Below are 18,450 nucleotides of genomic sequence, written 5' to 3' on the forward strand. Positions count from 1 at the left end.
TATGACGAATTTCATCTAAGTCATGCTTATCAGTTTGATAGTAATTATATTAACAATGATCGAAAATCAGGTGGCTTCAAAGGTAATTATTATGAAACTAAAATTGAATTTTAGAATTAATTTACTTAAGAGGTTATTTACTTAAGAGTAACCTCTTATAAAGAATTTTATAATCAAAGTTTTGAATAATTGTGATACTGTGATGAGTTTTATTGTTTATGAAAATAATTGGATTTTTGCGAAAAATTTTATAAAAGAATTTTAAACCATAGATTTTTTCGAAAAAATGTATCCAAATTCTATTTTCAATAATTGACTTCCTATAAAATTCTTATTATTTTATAGAAAATAATTGAATGTTTGTGTAGAATTTTATCAAAATTTTTTTAAATAATTGAATTATATTAGAACATTGTAATAAAATAGTAGATTTTGAATATAATTGAATTTCGGCGAAGAATTTTTCTGCTCATAAAAATAATTAAAATCCTGACGAAATTTTTGAAAATAATTGAATTCTTGTGATAAATAATATTATTTATAAAGATAATTTTTTTAAATAATTGAATTATATTAGAAAATTGTAATAAAATAGTAGATTTTGAAAATAATTGAATTTCGGTGAAGAATTTTTCTGCTCATAAAAATAATTAAAATCCTGACGAAAATTTTGAAAATAATTGAATTCTTGTGATAAGTAATATTATTTATAAAGATAATTTTTTTAAATAATTGAATTATATTAGAAAATTGTAATAAAATAGTAGATTTTGAAAATAATTAATTTTCTTCGACGAATTAGAAGTCATTTATGAAAATAAAAGAATTATTGCAATGAATTTTAATATTTTATTGAATAATTGAATGTTTCTTCAAATTGAATTCTTTCGTCAAGTTTCAATAATATTTTTAAGAATAATTGCATTTTTCGTGGAAATTATTTAAAATTGTATTAAAAGTATTTGAAATTCTGCGATAAAAATAATTGAATTTCTGCATGAATAATTTTATTATTTATGAAAATAATTAAATGTTTTCATAGAATTATATTAAAAAAATTTTTAAGAATTAAATTATTTGATAAATTTTATGAAAATATTAAATATTGAAAATCGTTAAATAGCGATAAACTTTTGAAAATAATTAAAATTTTGCAAAGAATTTACAAAAATTTTTTTAAAATAATTGAATTTTTGTACAAAAATTTTGCTATTTATAAAGATAGTTTAATTCTTGACGAGACATTCGTTAAAGTTTAAAAAATATATGAATTTCTTCGAAGACTTTTATTACTTTTGAAAATAATTGAACTCTTGTGAAGAATTTTGTTATTAATCAAGATAATTGCGTTAAAAGTTTTGAAATAATTGAATAATGTTAAAAAATTCATTCTTGTCAGAAATAGAAAAAATGGTTGAAGCTTGTTTTGTTAGAACTCGTGGTAGTTTTATAGTTTATAAAGGAAACAAAAAGACACCAAAAATTCAGAATTTTCTTATAGAAATAATAATAATACATATTGGAACTATTTTAGGACATTGTAAGTGTGGAAGTAAACTCGTGTGTGTAATTTTACCTTCATTAGACGAAGATGAAATTATAAAAATTAGATGTACAGCTTCTGCAGGTGACAAAAATTGTGGAAAGAGACAATGTCGAGGAGAAACAAGACAGAAAATAGTGAAAGAATTGGATTCTGAATCTGTTGAGTCTTTAAGGGCAAAAATGGCGAATAAGTATATGAGAGAAGGAGACTTAAAAGAACCTCCACATTTGTATAAAGCCAGGAACGCGAAATATCAAAGTCGAAAGGAGAAATACCGAGATGTTGATCCAATTGTTGCGCTTTCAAAATTCAAAAGGAGTCAGAAGGGAAAAGATATTGTTCGCGATATTGGATTCGATCCAGTTAACGTTCATTTTTGGTCTCCCCATCAGAATCGCGTATATAATAAATTAATAAAATTAGATGATGCTTGTCTCTGTGTCGATGCGACAGGAAAATTATCCTGTTATATAACACATCCTGATTGTACCAAATCGCAGCACATTTTTCTTTACATTGGTGTCTTGCACTGTTCGAAAACACAATTCACGGTTCCCGCAATGTTTTCAGAGGTGCAAGATACAGTCACCATCAGTAATTGGCTATTGAGGTGGATACAGTCCGGAGCGGAAAGTCCGAAAGAAATAGTATGTTAGAAAAATTATGACATTATTTTTAAAATAATTTTCCCTTTAAGAAATCTACACTGGAAAAAAATTGTTTGATTCAATTACAGACTTTGCACTCGATAATTAATTTTAAAATAGTATCAAAAAGTAGCTTTCAAACTAAAAAAGTAGTAAAAAATTAGCTATCGAAGAATTGAACTTGACGATAAAAAAAAGAGCAAACCTGACAAAAAATCCACTCTACATTTTATTTTTCTGACTTTTTCCTAATTTTTATCAAAAATATGTATTTACTTCTTTCTTATTTTACTAATAAATTGAATTCCTGCAAAAAATTTTATTATTCATGAAAGAATATTGAAATATTTATAAAAATAATTTTATTCTTGCGAAGAGTTTTTGAAAAATTTTTAAATAATTAATTTCTTTCGAATAATTTTATGCAAATTCTACTTTTAAATAATTAATTTCCTAAGAAATTTTTATTATTCACAAAAATATTGAATTCTTACGAAGATTTTTACAAAATTTTTTTTAAACAATTGAATTCTGTTTGGAAGTTTTATGAAAATAGTAGATATTGAAAATGTCTGTGTGGCATTTTATTAAATTTTTTTTAAAATAATTGAATTCCTAAAAAGCATTTTATTATTTCTGAAAATAATTAAATTATTGAAAACAATTTTATTAGAATTTTCTTATAATAATTGAATTTCCAAGAAAAAATGTATTACTTCTAAAAATAATTGAATTCTTGTGATGAATATTGTTATTTATAAAATTAATTGAATTTTGTAAAGAATTTTATTAAAATGCCTCAAAATAATTGAATTTTCGGGCATAATTTTTTTCTTTATCGACATAATTGAATTCTTTCGAAGGATTATTTATGTAAATAATTGAAATATAGGGAAGAATTTTATTAAAATCTAAAAGAATAATTGAATTATTTCAAAAAAATTTAATTCCTGTAAAAAATTCTAATTCGTATGTAAATAATTGAATTCTTCCAAAGAAATAAAAAAAGCATTTTTTCAAATAATTGATTTTTTCGAGTAATTGGAATTAAATTTTTAAAAATAATGACATTTTGTGAGCAATTCCTGTAAAATTGAATTAAAAATAATTGAAATTCTGAGATGAATTTTATTGTTTATGAAAATAATTGAAAAATTTGGTTATTTTTGAAAAAAATTGAATTCTTCATAATATGAATTTTATAAACATTGTTTTAAATAATAATTAATTTTTTCGAAATAAAATAAATATTATGAAAATTTTATTTTAATTAATTGAATTCTTGCGAAAAACTTTATTTGTGAAAATAATTGCATTTCGAATATTTTTTTAATCGTTTTAAAGAATTTGATTATTATTTTTGAGAATAGTTTTTTGATTTCTACTAATAGTGAATTAAGAGTTGTGGAAATTCTAAAAAAAACAGAAATAGTAGCTTTTAGTGGCTGAAATCTAAAAATAGTATCAAAAGAGTAGCATAACGTGAAAAAGTAGTAAATAGTAAGTTTTAGTAGAAGAGTGCGAAGCCTGCAATTAATTCAAATTAGAAAGTGGAATCAATAGTTTAACCCCTTCGCAGTCAAGACCAAAATCTCATAAGTGGGCTGAAAATGTCGACAACTTTTTAGAAAACTAAAATTTGCGCAAACGAGCATACTATTGTATTTGAAGTCGCTGATTACAAATCCGATATCAGATTTTGAAAATTCAAAATGGCGGATCCAATATGGCGGACATGAAAATTAAAAATCGACTGAATTCGCTTGAAACTTTTTCCTCGGGGGTTTTCAGGGTCGCTGATTACGAAACCGATTTCAGATTTTAAAAATTAAAAATGGCGGATCTAATATAGCGGACGAAATTTTCTAAAATTCATCAGATTCACATAAAACTTTTTACTCGGGGGTTTTTGGGGTCGCTGATTACAAAACCGATTTCAGATTTTGAAAATTCAAAATAGCGGATCCAATATGGCGAATGAAATTTTCTAAAATTTATCGGATTCATTTAAAACTCGTTACTAGAGGGTTTTCGCTAATTACGAAAAACTTTTGAAAGGATAATTTGTGAACAAATCTGTGTGTTTTTGTAGCCAAAAATCTGCTTGCGTCTATACACGTCATCGACAGTTTGAGCCCACCTGCACCATGACGTGTATACACGTCATAGACTGCCAAGGGGTTAAAATTTAAATTTTTATAATTTTTTTATATATGGAAATGGAAAAAGATTCACTTATTTAATACAAATGAAGATTTATTTGAATCCAAAACTGCTTTGTTTTGATGCAAATAAATTTTGTATTTGGACTAAATAATTAATTATTTAAAGAAATTAAACAGATATTAGTCTCATTAAAGTAATTAATTATGATAAAAAATTGAATATTTCATAATAATAACTATTTAGTTATTTAAAAAATATTATTATATTGATGCAAATAAATATTTATTTAAATTAAAAACCATTTAATTGCATCATGTAATTTTTATTTGATTCAAATAATTTTTTTCCAGTGCATATAAATTACAAATAGTTCTGATATACACCGTGAAGAGAAATATATTGAGATTTCGAAAATTAAGAAAAATGTATTTTTCTTTATTTTCAGGTTTGTGATTCATCTAGTGCACTGCTCAATGCATGTTGCTGCTGTTTTACTGGTTTTAGAAGCATTGAACAGTACTCAGAGGCATTAATGTCTGATCAATTACCGCTAGTATATATAAGAATTGATGTTGCGCATTTTTTAACAAACTGGGTAGACTTCCTAAAACCAGAAAAAAAGGTGTGAAAAGATTTTATTTACTCGCCGTGGGTCATTTAATATTATCCAGAAGTATAACAGAAGCAACACAAATAATGGAAGCTATTTGCATAATTTCACGATTTGAAACTGCTGGTGATGGTGCACATTTTTTGAAAAAATCACTGGATTTTTTAAAAAATTTGATTAACAATTCGCCTCAAGAACTTGAAGAAATGGCAGACTCTATGTTAGAAGAAAATGTGAAGAACAAATTAATTGAGGAAAAATTAGCAGTAGAATCGAAAACTAAAACTAAAGGTTTTCTACATAATTGGGCAACTTCGATTAAAAGAAACGTCGATCAAATTCTAAAAAAAGAAAAAGGCGATGACTTGAATCCTCGGCATTGTCCAAGGGTAGAAACTCGACTGATGAAATTAATATATACTATACCAGTTTGGTCTTGTATCCGGCGTGACGATTTCGGTTATGGAAGAGTTCCAGCGAGCAGTGCACCAGTCGAAGCTGAAATAAAAACTTTAAAACAGCAGATTAAAAAAAAACAAGAACGATTAGACGTTGCTGTCGAAAATATCGTAAACTATTATAAAGGCAAATTGAAGTTAATTGATTGTTCTAATAAGTCTGAAAATAACAAAAGCGAAAATGTCCACCGTGAATCCGCAGAAGCTGCAGAACTGAACAATTCAATTTGTCTTTCTAAAGATTCTGAAGTTGAAGATGAAGTTGCTCAGAAACAAAGTTGTTCAAAAGACATTTCGATCGAATCGACTAAACAAAATTTTTGTGACAGAAGTCCATTAAAAGATTTATCGTCTTCATATAATAGCAATGTGAATACAGCATGTCTGGCCTGCGCGAATGGAGATTTTCCCACCGGTAGCCACATTTGTCTTATTTGTAAAAAAAATTTCCATATATTGGATGGATGTTCTATCAGAATAGAAGGAAAAGACGAAGGTCATGGAGAAAGAAGATTGTGCATTGAATGTGATAGTAGTTCTACAAAAGATACGCAAATTGGTCTTAATAACATCGAAAATTGGAGAAATTTAGGGCGTCCAAAGAAGCAAAAAAAACAACCTTTGTATCTTGGCAAGACTAATCAAAATTTAGATGATTTGCTCACCTCAACCAACTTACGCAGTCTTGCAATTTTAAAATATGGGGAAAAAATAGCTTGAAATTAATAAATATAGACCAGTCATCATTTTCCTTGTACAACACTTGCCCAATAGACAGTCTTTTCCAAATTATATTGGCAGGAATCACAGACAACGAAAATGTAAAGCGATATGTTACTGAAGAAAGACAATCAAATATGTTATTTGAAATGGTTTTGCAAGTCTTCGAAAATGGAATTACCACATCTACATACAAAACACGAGCAAAAATTTTTCTCGATTTTTTTAAAAAAAAACCTAAACCCGATTGTATTGAGGAAATTGAATGTGCTTGTAACGTTGTGTCGTTGGCAGATTTTCTCTTCAAATTAACACCTAGCTTTCAAGAAAGTAGTCAATGTCAAGCTGGATGTCCCGAACGCATAAAATCACTGCATACAATCATGATTTCTAACAAGGAATTAAATCTTTCTTTGGAAAATGTAATTACTGATCATGTTATTATTTCAGGTGTTAAATGTCGGAAAAATAATTGCGTAAACGTAGAAGACAACCAAACTCACAAAATTGGTAAGTACTTTAGTATATAAGTACAACGAAATATTTTTAATTAATTAACAATTATTCTAGGAAATATTACTGTAATTGGTGTCGACATGGATCAAAAATTTGAATTAAGTTCAATCCCAACGGAATACGTATGTCCAAAAAGTGGTGATTCCTACTTCCTCTTAGGAGTTGTAGAGTATAAAGGACCCACCATTCAAGTCCGTAGTAGAATGTAGAAAACAAATTGGACATTACACTGCAATCGCCAAACGACACATCAATTGGGTTATTTACGATGATAAGATCCAGGAAGCAAAAACGGTTACAAAACATTATACTTTATGCGTCGAATTATTAGTCTATGCGAAGAAGTAATTGACTTATATTTGCAATACTTGTAAAAAAATTAATGCCAAAACATAAAATATGCTGATGCAAATTTATTGGTTGGGATTACCTTCTGTATTAGAAATTTCTAAATCTGAATGACCAGTTTTTTACTAATGAAATAGTGTAGATTTGTTTACTAACTGAATAAGTAACAGTTTTCACTAATTAATAATAGTAAACTACTAATACAAGTCAGCTTACTAACTTGAATTAAAAAAATACAACAATCTAAAAAACTAAAAGAATATTACCTAAAATTAGTCAAAACTGTTGACAATTCAAATTTGTAAACTAATCAAGATTTTTTCAAAAGTACAAAAAAGTGTCTCAAATTTGGAGAGTAAAAATTGCTATTTAATTATTTAATTTTACTTCAGTAGAATCAAAAAGAATGAATATGTTCTATAAATTCTAACTAAGCCATCGCAAAAGTACACTTTTACCCCAAACTCTATTTTATAAAGTCGATAATATTTAGTCGTTATTCGTTCCAAAATTAGTTGTGAGCTTTAAAAGTCATTTAGTTAATTTTACTTGAGTAGAATCGAAAATATTCAATATTTTTTATGAATTCTAGCTAGGCTTTCGCAGAAGTACACTTTTACTCCAAACTCTATTTTATAAAGTCGATAATAATTAGTCGTTATTCGTTCCAAAATTAGTTGTGAGCTTTAAAAGTCATTTAGTTAATTTTACTTAGGTAGAATCGAAAATATTCAATATTTTTTATGAATTCTAGCTAGGCTTTCGCAGAAGTACACTTTTACCCCAAACCGAGTTTTATAAAGTCGATAATAATTAGTCGTTATTCGTTCCAAAATTAGTTGTGAACTTTAAAAGTCATTTAGTTAATTTTACTTAAGTAGAATCGAAAAGATTCAATATTTTTCATGAGTTTTAGCTAGACCATCGAAAAATTACACTTGTACCCCAAACCGATTTTTATAAAGTCGATAATAATTAGTCTTTAGTCGTTCCAAAATTAGTTGTGAGCTTTAAAAGTCATTTAGTTAATTTTACTTAAGTAGAATCGACAAGATTCAATATTTTTCATGAATTGTAGCTAGGCTTTTGCAGAAGTCCAGTTTTACCCCAAACTCTATTTTATAAAGTCGATAATAATTAGTCGTTAGTCGTTCTAAAATTAGTTGTGAGCTTTAAAAGTCATTTAGTTAATTTTACTTAAGTATAATCAAAAATATTCAATATTTTTTATGAATTCTAGCTAGGCTTTTGCAGAAGAACACTTTTACCCCAAACACTATTTTATAAAGTCGATAATAATTAGTCGTTAGTCGTTCTAAAATTAGTTTTGAGCTTTAAAAGTCATTTAGTTAATTTTACTTAAGTAGAATCAAAAAGATTCAATATTTTTTATGAATTTTAGCTAGACTATCGTAGAAGTACACTTTTACCCCAAACTCTATTTTATAAAGTCGATAATAATTAGTCGTTATTCGTTCCAAAATTAGTTGTGAGCTTTAAAAGTCATTTAGTTAATTTTACTTAAGTAGAATCAAAAAGATTCAATATTTTTTATGAATTTTAGCTAGACTATCGTAGAAGTACACTTTTACCCCAAACTCTATTTTATAAAGTCGATAATAATTAGTCGTTATTCGTTCCAAAATTAGTTGTGAGCTTTAAAAGTCATTTAGTTAATTTTACTTAAGTAGAATCAAAAAGATTTAATATTTTTCATGATTTCTAGCTAGACCATCGCAAAATTACACTTTTACCCCAAACCGATTTTTGTAAAGTCGATAATAATTAGTCTTTAGTCGTTCTAAAATTAGTTGTGAGCTTTAAAAGTCATTTAGTTAATTTTACTCGAGTAGAATCGAAAATATTCAATTTTTTTTAATGAATTCTAGTTAGACCTTTGCAAAATTACACTTTTACCCTAAACTCTATTTTATAAAGTCGATAACAATTAGTCTTTAGTCGTTTTAAAATTAGTTTTGAGCTTTAAAAGTCATTTCGTTAATTTTACTTAAGTAGAATCGAAAAGATTCAATATTTTTCATGAGTTCTATCTAGACCATCGCAAAATTACACTTTTACCCCAAACCGATTTTTAGAAAGTCGATAATAATTAGTCGTTAGTCGATCCAAAATTAGTTGTTAGCTTTAAAAGTCATTTAGTTGATTTTACTTAAGTTGAATCGAAAATATTCAATATTTTTCATGAATTCCAGCTAGACCATCGCAAAATTACACTTTTACCCCAAACTCTATTTTATAAAGTCGATAATAATTAGTCGCTAGTCGTTCTATAATTAGTTGTGAGCTTTAAAAGTCATTTAGTTAATTTTACTTAAGTAGAATCGAAAAGATTTAATCATTTTCATGAATTCTAGCTAGGCTTTTGCAGAAATACACTTTTACCCCAAACTCTATTTTATAAAGTCGATAATAATTAGTCGTTAGTCGTTCTAAAATTAGTTGTGAGCTTTAAAAGTCATTTAGTTAATTTTACTTAAGTAGAATCGAAAAGATTCAATATTTTTTATGAGTTCTAGCTAGACCATCGCAAAATAACACTTTTACCCCAAACCGAGTTTTATAAAGTCGATAATAATTAGTCGTTAGTTGTTTAAAAGTTAGTTGTGAGTATTACATTTTTTTTGTTTATTTGACTTAAACGTAGAATTGAAAAGATTCAATGTTCTATGAATTCCAGCTCTGGATTGTAAAAAGTATTTTGTAATTTAGTAATTCATGTCGTGTCTTCCCTGTAAAAAAAAAGTATTGGGAGGTACGGGATTCCGTATTGCAAGTGCCAACCTGCCAATGCGGTATTCGCGAATTACCGCATTGGGTGTCCTGGTGAATACGGAAATCAAGGGGTCCCAATGCGGTGCCAGTTTTAAGCTTTAAAAAAAACGAAAATACGTGACAGGAGGAAATAATTAGTGTCAGTGCAAAAATATGCGAGTTAAAGGAATGAGAAAATAATAATAGTGAGTGTAAAAATGAAACTTTAAGAAAAAAAGGTAAGTTGAACTGTCAAATATGAGTCCAATGCGGCGTAGGCTGCTTTCAATGCGGTACACAATCGGTACATAGTGCAAGTCGCCAGTAGAGGGCAGAAGCAAGCAGAGCGAATCGAGCGAACACAGTGGCCCAGCTGACATATGATTTGCATTATATTACTTTCCAATTTTTTATTTTATAACCACGTTTCTGCATGAATCTAAACAATATTTTCGATTATTGTAATTTAGAAGATGCTTACCAATTGTACGTTGGCAGATTTAGTGAAAAGTGTCTGTGTACGGAGACAAATGTGTTAGAAAATGTTTGTTTACCTATTTCACGCCATTCAAACCAGTCAAAGTTGCTTTTGCTGTGGCGCATTGAAATAAGCCTATGCCGCATTGGGCCCATATTTGACAGTTAAACTTATCTTTTTTTCTTAAAATTTCATTTTTACACTCACTATTATTATTTTCTCATTCCTTTAACTCGCATATTTCTCCACTGACACTAATTATTTCCTCCTGTCACGTATTTTCGTTTTTTTAAAGCTTAAAACTGGCACCGCATTGGGACCCCTTGATTTCCGTATTCACTACGACACCCAATGCGGTAATTCGCGAATACCGCATTAGCAGGTTGGCACTTGCAATACGGAATCCCGTACGTCCCAATACTTTTTTTTTTACATTGACACTTAATAATTTTTGATTGGTAATTCGTGTTATTAATTAACTTAATAGGTTAAGTTGTGCTTTATGCAGTCGAGTTTTGTGTTTCCAACAAGCTGGTTTGGGTGTACCACATACCAATCTGTAATAACACTAAGAAATCCACGCATGCGCAAAAAAATTCAAGTGAACGTCTGCTTGTCGTCTGCTGCGTAACTGTTTAAGCTGTTGAATCATAAGCTGAAGTTTGTAACAAGACTCATTCTGGTTTGTGTATTTCCCAAACTCAGCCGTTTGTGGATACTACAACCGCCGTTCATAGATGGCACAGGAAATCTTGTAATTTTCACTGGAAATTTTTTTCCGTGTATGTGTCGTGCCTTGGCACGACACGAATTACTTAGCGTTTTTTGTATCGTGTCAATGCACGACACGGATACGACACGAATTTTAGTGTTTTTTCGTATCCGTGTCGGTTTCTGCTAAAAATTAAATGTGCAAAAATTATAAAATTTGATGAAACTGTAAAGGGGTCGTCCATATACCACGTGGACAGTTTAGGGGGTGGGGGGGTTCGCCAAAAATCCACGATTTTCTATGAGGGGGGCGGGGGGTCAATACAAATGTCCACGTGGACACAAAAGTTTAATTTTATATCTTTTTTTTCTTTTTATTCAACTTTATTATTTTATTATTATTAGATTGTGATCAGACAATATTTGTAATCCGAAATTTATTTAACTGTCAAAAAAACACCAAATTCATTTTTAATTTATATTACAAAATCATTATCGTAAATGCACAAATATGAATATATGGAAATTTGACAATTAGGAATACAAAGCAACCTCTACAAACTCTTACAAATTCTAAAAAAAATAATTTCTATTATTGTTAATGTGAAGGCTTAAAGCTATTGGATTTTAGAAAATTTAAGATTTGTTACCGAAGAGATTAAGTATTTCTACTAATATAATAATTGAAGATATATTGCTGCCAAAGTCCTCTCTATAATACTAAAAATGGCATTTACCTATTTAATAATATTTTAAGATAATTTAATCTTTATTGAATTTTAAAGAAGTTTGTTATAAAAAAATTTAAAGAATTTTTTAATTGTATTTCTTATTAAATATCTTTTTAATATTCACTATTTTAAAATAAAAAACCCGATTGTCCACGAGGGGGTCAAAAAGTGTCTAAAAAGTGTCCACGTGGTATATGGACGACCCCTAACCCAGTTTTCAGTTTTCTGTCATTAACAGCTTTTTATGGTAGCCAACAGCAGTTAATGCTTGTGTTAGTTAATTGTATGTGGAGAAATTTTTATTTATAAATACTGAAAAATTAATTATTGTTTTTTAAAAGGTTCACAAACAACCTTAACGTAATAAAATACATAAAAATACTTTTGTACAAACGATATTCCTTTGGTAAAAAAAATATGAAAAGCTTTTTTACAAGCGGTAACATAAAATAAAAATTAAAGATAGTTTATGTACAAACAATATACATAAACTAAATAAGGAATTGATACTTGTTCAGAAATTAGGTTAGCCATGGATTGGTAAATGAAGGTGTTACTGAAGTTCTTTTTTCCTACACCTTTTGTGACTCTTCCGCTTCCCGAATATTCAAGCTGAACATGTTTCGAAATCAAGAATGGTAAACAACATCTAATTGCTTCTTTGCTGGTTTTTACTCCATAAACCAAACATTGAATCACAGTTATCTAAAAACATGAAGACCATTATTAATAACTAGTAAATGAAAGGCGCTCTGGCGCGAAAACGCGGTATTTAATTTATTATTATTATTATTATGCAAATTATAAATTTTTTTATTTTCAAAAATCAACTTCAATATTTTAATAATTTCACACTCAAAATTGTAAAAAGTCCACTTACACAGGTTTACAAATTAAAAACTTTTTTTGTCAATCAAGCAAAACATTTTTTTTCGAATAATAGGTATTTTTTGAGTAAGAAATTCATACTTTTAATTTTTTTTCCTCGTGCAGTTTTTCTGTAGCTTCAAATTTTGCATTTTCGTGGTGCGACGTCACTTAAACTTACCTGTAGGAAAATCAGCTTGTCAAAATATAATGAATGAGGTATCATTGGAAAGGTCATTAAATTACCTTTTGATCCATAGGTCAAAGAATAAAATTCAACGAAAATTGAGAGAGTTACAGTCGATTAAAGATCAAATTTTATCACAATTTTGATGATTTTGAGACATTTGATTAACTTCTACTATTTTTTCTACATCAAACAGAAAAAAATGTTTAGGTTTTAATTTTTTTATTGATAGACATTATGATTACAAAAATTTTAAGCCTTTGTGGACCTCGATTGGATTAAAAACGACAATTCTACACTAAATTTAGTGAACGAAACTACTTTCTTCATTTTTAGTATCCCTTAAATATTTGCAGCAAAAATTCAAATAATAAAATTTAGTTGAGCGCTAAAGTTACTAAAATCACTAATTAAGGGTTTCTGTAGTCGTAGATTTCGAATGCAATGTTAGTTTCACGAATTTCAAAATGGCGGATCCAAAATGGCGGACAAGTTATTAAAAAACGATTAAATTCGCCTCAAATTCGTTACTCGGGGGTTTTTGGGGTCGCTGCTTACGAATTCGATGTCAGATGTCAAAAATTGAAAATGATGGATTCATAATGGTGAACGAGGTTTTTAAAAATTCATCGAATTCGCACATATTGGAACCGCCGCCTGGCCACAGTAACGGCTGAGACGGCTCCATTCAAAATTCTATATCTCCATAAATAATAGTCCGATTTGTCTCAAATTTTCAGAGAATACTTTTGAAATGGTATACTTTTAGAAAATGCATTTAAAAAAAATCGATTTTTTGAAAATCCTAAGTGTACGTAACCCCTTAAGACGAATTTAATCGTTTTTTAATAACTTGTCCGCCATATTGGATCCGCCATTTTGAAATTTGCAATACTAACATTGGATTCGAAATCTACGACTTCAGAAACCCTTGATTAGTGATTTTAGTAACATAAGCGCTTAACTAAATTTTATTATTTGAATTTTTGCTGCAAATATTTAAGGGATACTAAAAATGAAGAAAGTAGTTTCGTTCACTAAATTTAGTGTAGAATTGTCGTTTTTAATCCAATCGAGGTCCACAAAGGCTTAAAATTTTTGTAATCATAATGTCTATCAATAAAAAAATTAAAACCTAAACATTTTTTTCTGTTTGATGTAGAAAAAATAGTAGAAGTTAATCAAATGTCTCAAAATCATCAAAATTGTGATGAAATTTGATCTTTAACCGACTGTAACTCACTCAATTTTCGTTGAATTTTATTCTTTGACCTATGGATCGAAAGGTAATTTAATAACCTTTCCAACGATACCTTATTTATTATATTTTGACAAGCTAATTTTTCTACAGGTAAGTTTAAGTGACGTCGCACCTCGAAAATGCACGGAGAAAAAAATTAGGTTATATTACCCGGAGACCTCGGTTAAGTCTACTTGACCGACACAGGCGTTAACATAACCTCTGATACCCAAGTCAGCACAATTTGACAGCCAGGCAGTTTTGGCCTGGCTGCCTTAAGTAGTGTCAATGGCTGGATCGATATCAGTAGTAAATTGACTGACGAAAAACTAAAGACTCAACTGCACTGTGGGACAGGAGATAGGCAAAAGCGGTCAAAAATCAACTGTAGATTTTTAAATTTGTAACTTAATAGTTCGCAAGTATAGTATTTGAGGTACCTTTTAGTGCAATATGATAGCAATAGCTTGATTACTTGAGTCGCTGTTGCACATTTATAAAAAAAAGTTGTATTCGATTTTATACGTTTTTTATACAATAAACTTTTTTAAAATAAAAATAATTGTTTACCGTTTACTTTTGTTACTTTTATCAAGTTGTAGCTGAGTTAAAATAAGCAAAAATTTTTAAGAATTATTTCTATTTAACAAAAAACGACATTTTGTTCATGAAAATATTAAAATTTTTCATATTATGCACGGTACCTTTTGAGATTACTGCTAATTACCACCTCCTAAAAGAATAACAAAACGTGTAGTCTCTTTAAAATTAAATGTACTTTAAGATAGAGTAGCTTATTTTTGCTCATATTTTTTTCAATAAACTTATTACAAAAAAATTTTGATTTTTTTATTCTACGTAATATTTTGAAGTATAGGACATTCTAGTCCGTGCAAATTGATGTGATTTTGTTTTATTCGTTTCTTTTTTGTTTTATTCGTTTCCTTTTTGTTTTATTCGTTTCTTTTATGTTTTATTCGTTTGTTTTTTGCTTTTACATTTACTGCGAATTAAAAGTCAGGTTTAATTTTCAGTATTTCGACGAAAAGCAATTAATATTGTCATAGTGATACATCTGAGCAATTTTCTTACGCATTTCTTTTTATCCTTTTGTTGTTGCATTTGTTTATGCAAGTAAGCATGGCAGAATTTACTAAAAGAGAGATTCTTCAACAGATTGAAGAATTGAAAGATACTGATTTAGTCATCAATTATATTTTGCAAAAAAGGGATATTAATATTTCGAATTTAGATGAAAAGTCTAAAGCTAATTTAAAGCTTTTCATTTCTTCTTTAAGAGGAAAGCGAGATGCAAAGTTGAAGGCTGTATGTAGAATCAAGTCAAGATTTGAGCTAAAACATGCAGATTGGTTAGATTCTGCTTTTAATCTTCCTGAATTAAATATTGTAAAAAGTCAAATAAAAAAGAATTCCCATTCTCATCTTGGCCGTCCCAGTCTTAAATTTGAAGAAAAATCCGATAGATCTAAACGTCGTGATGTCGCAAAAATAAATCAAAATCAAAACCATGTTAGAAATCCCAAAAAAATGAAAAAATTGTTTGCAAGTTCAATTAAAATGAAAACACCTGAAGAATCGTTAGCATTTTTGTTAAACAATTCTCTTAGCAAGAATGTCTATATAAATATGCGCTTGGAGTCAAAATCGAGTGGAGCAGATAACTGGCCACCTTACAATACTGTTCGAGAAGTCAAGTCTGAATGTAGGCAGCCCAAAGAAGATATTTCAATATGTGAGACCAAAATTGAAGTATCTCTGCAAGCGTTGTTGAACCATACGGCAAGCAGGATTGTTGACTTGCAAAAAGACGTAATAGTTCATGAAATGACACTTAAAGATTCAATAGAAAGTAACGCTGTTCTAATATGCTCATGGGGATTTGATGGCAGTTCTGGACATTCTGCTTATAAACAAACTTTTAAGTCTATCCCACAGGAAAATCTTTCAAAACCAGCTGATCAAAACTTATTTGCGACTACGCTAATTTCACAAAGACTATTAAGTGCTGAAAACGTTGTGAAAGGAGCATAGATAACTTATGATGACAAGACAGTCAGAAATTTTCGTAGCCTTAAATTCGATTTTATTAATGGTCTAAGAGGGCGCGGGGATCTTGCGGGAAGAAGAGAGTGCTGGGCAGTGGGGCTTTATAATTCGGTATGGGGGGGTTTATTAGCGGGAAAGCGTGTCTGGTTCCTTGCACAGTTTTTCTCACTTACCGTTGTGGTGTCGAAAACCTTAGCCGCTTCTCTGTGTGTCGCCGACAGCCCAGAGGTAGAAAATTTTAGTATCAAAAGATTTAAATTAGTTTGTTAAAATGTTCTTATTTTTTTTTATTTTTTATATATCATCTAAAGTATTATCATTCTTTAAAAATAAAATAGAGTGGCGATTTAAGTGAGGCTACGGAGTGAGAAAGGAATGCGAAGGGAAAAAAACTGTGCAGAGAGGAAAACTAAGATTTGAAAGTATCGCTAATTTCCGGATCTTGGCCATTGACGAAAGGGAAATGCTTTATAAAATAATATTCAATGTGGGCGAAAATAAATAGGATTTGAGGACTAAAATTATCCTGGGACGATCCAGCCTCAGCACTCTCTACAATTCGCGCCAGATCTGCCCTCCACGCACCGTTCTCTCTCTATTTAAGGACACCAACGGCTAAGTCTCATTTTAAATTTTATTGTCTTTGTTTCGTCTTTTTTTTATTGTTTTATTTTAGATAAATTATTAAATTTTGACTTTCTCTAAATTATGAGTTATCTTATCTAAGAATTTAAGAAACTTACAAAATTTATTTCATATGCATATCTCTTTCTAATTCTATTTGCGTTAATTATTAAATATTATTGATTTGTTATATGTATTAATTTTCCAATTATTGTTCTGAATGGATGTGATGTGAATGCCGATCGGTATAAATTTTCGTTTATACATTCATTTTTATTGTAATTGGACAATTGTATTGATATTTTGCAACCAAACAATATTGCATTATAAATTAAAATATATATTGATTAATTGATTTGGATCTTTATATTGTGTCTTAATATTTTACCTATTTTTGTTATTATTAATTTCATATTTTTAGTTGATTTAATTAATTTTCGAAGAGATATAAATTGTCATTACATTAAATTTTTAAATTTATCTTTTGGTATTTATATAAAATAAAAATATATTACAGTTGTTTATTGGAGCAATAAATCACCGCAGTCACCTCGATTTTGTAGACCTGTAACACTGGATTATGTAGCTGAATCAACAGAAGTCATTCTGGGACAGAAAGATAACAGAAAATTAAATAGACAAGTTAGAAAGACTTAAAGTAGACTTGGATGATACGCGAAGCATATCGATACATTTTTCATTGTTTTTGACACTAATAGATGGAAAAGTGCTGAATATTATTACAGGAACTAAAAGTATGCAAACTTGTCCTATTTGTCATGCTACGCCTAAATTATTTAACAATCTTTAAAATAAGCAAAAGGGTATATTTTTACCAGATCCGAAATCTCTTGTGCATGGAAGTAGCCCTCTACATGCTTGGATTAACGTTTTTTGTTGTTTTTTAAAAATATCCTATAGACAAGATCTACAAGTATGGCAGGTACGTAAAGCTGAGCAAAAAACAGTATTAGCTGAACAAAAGAAGAAAGTTCAAGAAAATTTTAGGTCTAAGTTGGGTCTGATAGTAGACAAACCAAAAGCACAAAGTGCGGGAAATACCATTGATGGTAATACAGCTCGCAAAGCGTTTGAAAACCCAGAAATCTTAGCTGAATGCCTTGGACTTGACCTTGAATTACTACAGCAGATGAAAACAATCTTAATTCGAATATCAATTCATCTTCAAATTGATCCTCTAAAATTTCAAACTGCTTGTGATCGTGCAGCCGAAAGATATGTTAGCCTTTATAAATGGTATCATATGCCGTCAACACTGCATAAGTTGCTGATACATGGAGGTGATATTATTACCACTAGCATTTTACCTGTTGGAATTTTAGCTGAAGAAGCTTCTGAAGCTCGTAATAAAGATTACAAAAATTTTAGATTAAATCACAGCAGGAAGAACAATCGAGAAGCCAATATAAGTGATGTTTTTTATCGAGCTATGGATACATCGGATATAAAGATATCCAGTATTGGCTTAAATATGCGACTGAAACAAAAAAAGTTTCTGAAAAATCCCAAAAGTGTCCGCGATTTATTATATATGCCAGATATAGAGTCAAACGAATCGGAATCTGAAGATGATAATAATAAGGATAGTGAGGATGAAACAGACGATGCAGGTCTCTCTGAAACTTTTATGTTGCTGGATGAATTGAAAGGGATGACTAAAGTCGATAAGAACACTCTACTATCTGATGTGAGAGGCGAGGGGACTCACACCAAAAAGCACCCCGAAGTTTTTAATTACTTG

The 18,450-nt window shown here is 29.2% G+C and overlaps 1 protein-coding gene across 1 annotated transcript; it reads left to right on the plus strand.

Annotated features, from left to right (window-relative positions):
- Positions 1-4,816: 4,816 nt before the first annotated feature.
- LOC122502153 lies at positions 4,817-6,951 on the plus strand. The gene is made up of 2 exons (XM_043612077.1): positions 4,817-6,657; positions 6,718-6,951. The coding sequence occupies exon 1, from the start codon at positions 5,056-5,058 to the stop codon at positions 6,145-6,147; it is 1,092 nt and encodes a 363-aa protein (XP_043468012.1). The 5' UTR covers positions 4,817-5,055; the 3' UTR covers positions 6,148-6,657; positions 6,718-6,951.
- Positions 6,952-18,450: the final 11,499 nt, after the last annotated feature.

This window comes from Leptopilina heterotoma, unplaced genomic scaffold (assembly GCF_015476425.1).
Source record: "Leptopilina heterotoma isolate Lh14 unplaced genomic scaffold, ASM1547642v1 Lhet_106, whole genome shotgun sequence".
In the NCBI taxonomy this organism is placed as follows: domain Eukaryota; kingdom Metazoa; phylum Arthropoda; class Insecta; order Hymenoptera; family Figitidae; genus Leptopilina; species Leptopilina heterotoma.